The sequence below is a fragment of the Amblyomma mixtum genome, chromosome 4 (genome assembly GCF_055824585.1).
Source record: "Amblyomma mixtum isolate Tamu chromosome 4, ASM5582458v1, whole genome shotgun sequence".
Taxonomy (NCBI): Eukaryota; Metazoa; Arthropoda; class Arachnida; order Ixodida; family Ixodidae; genus Amblyomma; species Amblyomma mixtum.
In genome coordinates, this window is record NC_143015.1 from 117459898 (window position 1) to 117466998 (window position 7101).

At 43.4% G+C, this 7101-nt stretch overlaps 1 protein-coding gene across 1 annotated transcript; it reads left to right on the forward strand.

The window, feature by feature from the left end:
* Window positions 1–424: 424 nt before the first annotated feature.
* On the forward strand, window positions 425–6175 carry LOC149348052 (uncharacterized). The gene is made up of 4 exons (XM_089585726.1): window positions 425–524; window positions 1353–1442; window positions 4869–4999; window positions 6112–6175. The coding sequence occupies exons 1-3, from the start codon at window positions 459–461 to the stop codon at window positions 4995–4997; spliced, it is 285 nt and encodes a 94-aa protein (XP_089441852.1). The 5' UTR covers window positions 425–458; the 3' UTR covers window positions 4998–4999; window positions 6112–6175.
* Window positions 6176–7101: the final 926 nt, after the last annotated feature.

The following is a 7101-nucleotide window of genomic DNA, read 5'->3' on the forward strand; positions in this document are numbered from 1 at the left end:
CTGCCCAAGCCCATTTCTTCCTCTTGATTTCAACTAAGATGTCATTAACCCGCGTTTGTTCCCTCACCCACTCCGCGCAAACATTAGGCGCTGTTAGATGTTGGTCTGTGTGCAATATAAGTGACAGCAATGTGGACGCTCTCTACCGGCGAAATACAGAAAATTTTAGAGGAAAAACTCTCCCCGGTTGTCGGTTTAGACTCACGGGTTTGAGGTGATTTAGAAACTGCTAGATATTTCACATGAGGTGCTAATATTTAACAGTACCTCTTGATTTGGCTTTTGTGTACAAGACACAAAAAAAAAACGCCCGCTGTACGTTTTCGGAGCGTGTTATTCCCAAATATCCACCTGCTCAACATTTTCCTTTAACGCAGGAGTACGTACGCGATAACGTGGCCGACTGGGGCACGAAAGAGGCGAGCTTCGGACAGTCGGTTGACAAGCTAATCGGAAAGATGGAGGACATGAAGACCGGCTACGGCAAGGACATGGAGAATTTCTTTGGGCACGCCAGGTCCCAGGTGAGTCACCATGGTGTGTAGCATGACTGCCAGATTCAGTCGTAAGAACTAACACAACAGTTCCAGTATTCCGGTTTGTGAAAAAAGGTGAATGGTGTAGCAGGTTGGTGGATAGTTTTTGGCTTGAAGAAAACAGCGTTTGTTCGCGACGGCGATGAGCGAAGGCAACACTGGGCAGTGTTGATTCCTCCTTATGTTTTCTCTGATGTGTGCGGAGTTTATTTGGAGTTAATTTTGTCCCAACTGTTCAATCGGGAATTATGACAACACACCAAATGAGGACACGTGATCTGTAGCTGCTAAGCTGGCTAATGTGTGCTATGCTATGTGTTGCCTTTTTGCGTCACCTAATGTGTTGTAAGTTTTATTACATGATCAGATAAAGTTAACGTTCGCATCAAGCATTAAATAGCATTATTTTTCATAGCCTTTTGGGAAACCAAACTATCTTTTAGTACAACCAGAGCACCTATTAAGCGTTACATTAATCTCCTTATTTAATTTTCTCTGATTAACCTAAAGCAGAGCTGCAGAATTGATGAACTCCACTTATATCTGAACCTAAGTTTCAGAGCATTCACAAGAATCGATGTGCTAGAGAACCCAGGCTGGGACTTTCCAACTGAACGCGGCTAACTGAAAATGAGTTAGAATGTCGCGCTGAGAGCATAAACATTGAACACCTTAGTTTCTTTGTAGCACGGGACTAAACAAGACCAGTCTTCCTTAAATGAGTAACTGGAAACATTCCTCTTCATAGAGGCTACCTCGAAATGAAATGGCTGTTATCATAATAATATGTATTCCTAATTAGGCTCATTTATGCAGCTACGCGATTCCTTTGGTGACTGCCACGCGATCTACGTCCTCTACATAACCACCGTGGACACGTTTTGCGACGGAGCCGTCAGGCTGTTTGTAAGTTCCAGTGATTTTAATTAGATCTTTACATTTGCTCAGAACTATCTATTGGATTAACATGTTTGTCAGAGCTTTGGTGCCGGTAATCTGGACATTCGCCACGCGGCCAACGCTTTGGCTGCTGACTTAGTGGTCCAGCATGTTCGCTTTTTCCTGGCACTGCCAGAGTAGTAATTCCACCAATATGCACACATATGCATGCTAACTTTCTTTGTAATTGCTTCATTTCATTTAAATTTAACATTCATTATGTTCAGTTGATCCCGAGTATATGTGATAAATGCAAGGGAATGAAGCCCCTTCTTTGGCTACTGCACAAGTCGCTGATTTTTCTCTTTCAGAAAGCTGTAAATTTCCTCGATGAGGTCATACAATACCTTCAGTACTTTTCATAGGCTCAGCAAGCGCACGTACATGCGGTGTAGGATTGCAATTAAGAGGTGGATAAGTGGTGGTTGAGCTACATTAAACGTAGTTCACTGCGCGAAACACAATGCCCATCTCAGATTTCGTATTCTGTGTCTTGCTGCAAGATGCAGTGCACCGCTGGAAACTATTCGGTAATCCCGAGCCATGCAAGCTCTATTCGCGAGGGCGCACTGCTCCTCCGACACAAACCATCTGATCTCAATGAAGTTGGTGCGTTCAGCTCCTTCGAGCCCTGTAAGACGTTTTCTCCTAAAAATGTGCCTTTTATCGGGACCAAGCCCAGTAGTTCTTCTGTCCCTTTCAGATTCTCATCTACACTCGTAATGAAAATTGTGCAATGGGCGTTGTCTACATTCTCAGTACTTTCTGAAATGAGGAGAGGAAAAGAATTCAAGTCCCGACACAGGTTTTTCAAGGCGTTTTCAATGTCTGGGCTCATTTCTGTTAATCTCTCCGCAGCAGTTTGGGGTTAAAGGCTTATGTATTCGAATTATGTTTTCATATGTTTGGACGGATAGTGCCAGCCGCTTCAAGCAAGCGGGTTTTCACACGGGTTCACGGGTTTTGTAATTAAACGAGAAATAATATTCATTTTACCTACCTACACTTAGTTTTGGCAGGCATTAGGGAAAGGTTCTGTTGCTTTCCGAGTAACGCCTTCAGTTGAGCCACTTGGTAGCCACGGACCTTTGCAGTCAATACAACGTACCAGTCACAATTGCAGCACATGAAATTGCACCGCACAATGCGCTCTTTGGGCACAGACGCAGTCTATCAGGATATTAAACACATCACATTGTCCGGCGATTGAAAGAGTAAACTCCACTGTCCCCGTCGAGGATCAAAACACCGTTTATCTTCTCATCTTAAAACTTTCGGTTTGTTGAAGCCTTCGACAGGAATATCCTCACCCGGAACTTCACTGGAAACGTCTATGTTCTTATTGACACAAGGGCTATAGAAAATATTGAAAAATTATGCAGAAGGGAAACACAAATTAGAGCAAACTGTCACCGGCTGGCATCTGCCGTGGTGACGCGCTTTAGCATAGTTTCCCAAGAGCGTTACAGCGATTGAGAAAAAACCAATTGAGGTACAACCCTTTCTAAGAAACGAAGTATGTAGTGCGCGGTATGTGGAGCTTCATTGCTTGAACCAGCAAGTGGGTCAAGAAATGATGCCCTGGTTTAAGAGGTCCACACCTCAATCCAAAACAAAATAGGTCGTGGGTTCGGATCCCACCGGCGGCATGTGGTTGTTTTTTCTTCTGCTTTTCTAATCAATTAGCTTTAAGCGATAACATATTCAGTAATATTCTAAATTGATCAACACCACAAAATAAATAAATAAATTTAAAAAAAATCCCCCTTTCCCCTTGGTTTCTGTGGCTTTTGGCTTCTGTCATATTTGTAACGAGCCCCTTATTCCCCTTCCCTTGTTTGCTTAATGAATATGTAGGAATGCTTAGATGGCTCGGCAAATAGTTGTACTCTCTGAATGCATGAAAGAAAACAAGCAAATGTGCTGCCAACTTAATTTTCTTAGTTTTTCTACATTACCAATCGGCCTGAAATTCGTATTTTCCGTTGGCCAAAACTTGCAGACTAAAACGATGAGAAACAACATTTAAGCACGAACACAAGCTTTTCATGCTGCTCTAAGTCATTGCATTTTCGGGTGTACAGCCGTCATTGAGGTGTGTAGCGAAAGTTCTCAAATCTGGCTTATTTTATTTTCCGAGCTTTTGGGAATGAGGAATGGGAAAGTTTCACATTTCTCGCTGACAGTGAGCCCTAACAGAATGGAAATGAATGATAGGTGGGCATCCGTTGGCCGGCTTTTGTTTAGATGGCGAAAACTTGAGAAGTCCTGCAAGCAACGATTATCCCCCCTCCACCGGCCCCCAGCACAAAAAAAAAAACTCCTTCTTTCCGGGCTATTCACATAGGAATGCTTTGTGTGCAATGCGAAATTAACCCTAAGGTCTTCAGGTTCTTTGTTAGTTGCCCGTATCCTATTTGGAATGCGGTTCCACCGTATTGATAATATGACATGGTTGTTGGAGCGGAGAGCGGCGGGTAATTGGTCAAGTTGCAGAATACATGTTCCCTAGGCTACTGAGAAGCGCATCTTCCATGCCTTTTATTACCACTTTAGTACGTCCTCGTACGACACGGAAAGTAATTAGTGACTCATGTTCAGGTATAAAGGGAAGGTGGTAAGTTGTTGATTTTTTATTTTTACGCCATAATATGCACCCTAGCTGCTGATGGTGAGTGACTGGCTGTTTTTAGATTGTCAAAGTCCTGAGAGAGATCGGATGCGAATGAACACAAAGGCGGCAGTTAAGAGACCAATGGCGCAAATTTTTAAGTCAGTTCCTCTGCAGCGCTTGTTTTCCAACCAAAATCGGCCGAAAAGTCTTGCTCCATAGCACACGCGCCTATTCGTAGAACATAAATGCGGCACGTCCATTCTGCGTTGACTCCGGATAGTTGCAACTTTAGTACGCCTCGAAGACAACTGTTCGAAGAGTACAGTGCTTCGTACCACAGTCATCTACCCTGGAAAAGAAAAATGTGACTTATGAATGAAAACGATAGAGGGTTTACTGGCGTCTTTTTCCTTGTGTCCGCCTAAAGGCAGCTGACTGTCTTTTCCACAAAGAATGAGTACCATCAGTGGACGAGACGTAATGGTGTATTTTAGTTCGGAAACAAATCTATTTGTAATACTAACTCGCTAAGCTGGCAAGTGATTTCGAAACAAAGGCAATGTTCTGGGGGCGTGCAGACAGCATGCGGCCGGCGGTCCTTGCGTTCGACCCCTGGGTTAAAGGTAATACGAATTTTGCAAGAAACGTCAGGAAGAACTTGAGCTTTGTGCTGCGTATACAGTGCGAATAAGAATTTCTGCGCGCTCCCGCCAATATGGCAGCCGTGGTCATTTATTGTCCGTAAATAACCGACGCTTACGTTGTTTCTCTTCTCCCAGTCTAGCTTTTTTTTCAGCGTCTGGTGGTACCTGGTTCTAGGCATTCCCGGATGGATGCTGGCGCTCGCTATGTCCACATTCTACGCCAGACTCGCGGCCGTTCACGACAGTACTACTTATTTTATCTGATGGTAAGACAAGCCCCTGAAACTAATACGTAGATAAAAATAGCCTCGTCGCAAAAGTTTTTTGTTGCCGCGTGTTACCATTGCCTTTCAGTTTATAAAAATATATGGCGTACTCTTTGAACTGCATGCTATCAAACTGCCAAATATGTAATATTTTCACAAAACTTAAGTAACATTTAAACGGCGCATACTGAGTCTGCTCTGCGACTCAATATGCCCGTTCATAAAGGGCATCAAGGCCATCATCTAATTCCTGCTGAGAATGGTATTCTCCATAATTCTTAAGCCCTAATCTTCTTAACCTATATCTCAGGATACCTCCTGCCGAAATGCTTCGAGTTTTGCTGGATTGCCTGCCTGACTCCCATTCTTATTGGAATCATTTTACTTCCTGTGTTCAGGACTATGCTGCTTTTATAGAGATATTTCAGTACTTTGATATATGCTTCTTCCACATTCTGGTAATGGCAAAAAAGTGGACAATTGTTCTTCAAGCTGCCTATGTTGCGCCGAGCTGGCACACCAGCACGGATCTTTGTTGCTCGGTGTTAATCATTATGCTTTTGGATTTTTTGTTATTGCTTAATATAGCTAATGGGCACCGATCACGTCTAAGCGGTTATGCCTTCTACGTGCTGTGTAGGGTGCGGTCTACAGGTTCACGGATTCGTATTCAGAGCATCATTTGTGGTCACTCACGCATCGCTAGCACTCCATAGGAATTCTTCTAGCAACAACGAATGCAATGTGACCTGGCATTTCTTCTCGTGCGCATAACACCTGTTGTTCTTTCCATTGCTTGCTTTTAACTTGACTAAACGCCGCCGCGGTGGCTCAGCGGTTATTGTGCTCGGCTGCTGACCCAAAAGACGCGAGTTCGATCCCGGCCGCGGCGGCTAGAATTTCTATGGAGGAGAAATTCTAGAGGCCCGTGTACTGTGCGATGTCAGCGCACGTTAAAGAACCCCAGGTGGTCGAAATTTCCGGAGCCCTCCACTACGGCGTCTCTCATAGCATTAGTCGCTTTGTGACGTTAAACCCCATAAACCAACCAACCAACTTGACTAAACGTAGCGTGTAGGTAAAGCGTCTTGTTTTTCTTTTGCCCTGCGCAGAATCGGAAGAACCTGCACCACCGCCTCTCAGCTGAAGTAAGAAAACCATGGTACTGAAATTTCCGGAACTTGGTGGTGTGCATTGGACAAAAGTGTGGAATTCGACAACACTGTGGGCAACCGTGCCTTACAGAAGACATTTTTAGTTCTCATAGTTCAGTGAGATCTCATTCGTGATTTTGTTTTTTGTGTCCGGTGGCATAAGTGGCTACCCTGAGAATTTTGCCGCCGAAGTGTCGCGGGTGTAGTAGACATGTTGGTTAGTGTAGTGTATTTGTTTATCTCAACCGATTGTTATACCTTTTCTCGAATTTGATTTCTTTTGATTTCTATTTGCCGATAATTAATTTTTTTTTGCGTGGAAAAACACCTTACCTCTTTCTAGACTTAATGGTTAAAATTTTTATAGCTGGCGTTTGTAAATCTGCGCAGAACTTCATTTTATCCCTCTTAATATCTGCTGTTCATTGCGGTCATGTTCAGGGGTACACCTGATTTGATTTTATATTGCCGCCTTCTGGCAGTTACATAAAATTATTATCATTCACTGGTAAAAGTATTTCTTTTGGCCAGTGTGATATAGGGGCACTCCCAGGTGTCTTTTGGAACACAAGAAAGCCCAGAAATTCCGATTGTTGTGTGCTCCAATAACTGCATATATTTAATTAATTGAACTCATTGTGCAGTGTGGAAGTACCAATGTGCTGTGTTGTCTCCAACATTCTCATAGTGAGCAGCTAATCATAGCTTTACTGGCTTTACTGACGACTTCTTCGCGCGTTGTGCAGCGAATCATGTACGTCATGTGCGAATACATTATATAGGAAGCGGATGAAGAAGATCGACGGGATTTACTGCTACAGTACTCCAAAATACCGGCCATCAATATTTACTGCGGCAGTGATGAAGCGCCTGTTCTCCATTGCAGCTTTTTTTTAATCCTTTACAAACAATGCAAACATTGATGCGTGAGTTATGTATGCAATACTG

What these genes read in the sequence shown, in the direction of transcription:
- LOC149348052 (XM_089585726.1), top strand. Translation starts at nt 459, where the DNA reads ATGGAGGACATGAAGACCGGCTACGGCAAGGACATGGAGAATTTCTTT. An exon ending in TTGGGCACGCCAGGTCCCAG is followed by an intron (nt 525 to 1,352) that starts GTGAGTCACCAT and finishes TCATTTATGCAG; the next exon opens with CTACGCGATTCCTTTGGTGA. An exon ending in ACGGAGCCGTCAGGCTGTTT is followed by an intron (nt 1,443 to 4,868) that starts GTAAGTTCCAGT and finishes CTCTTCTCCCAG; the next exon opens with TCTAGCTTTTTTTTCAGCGT.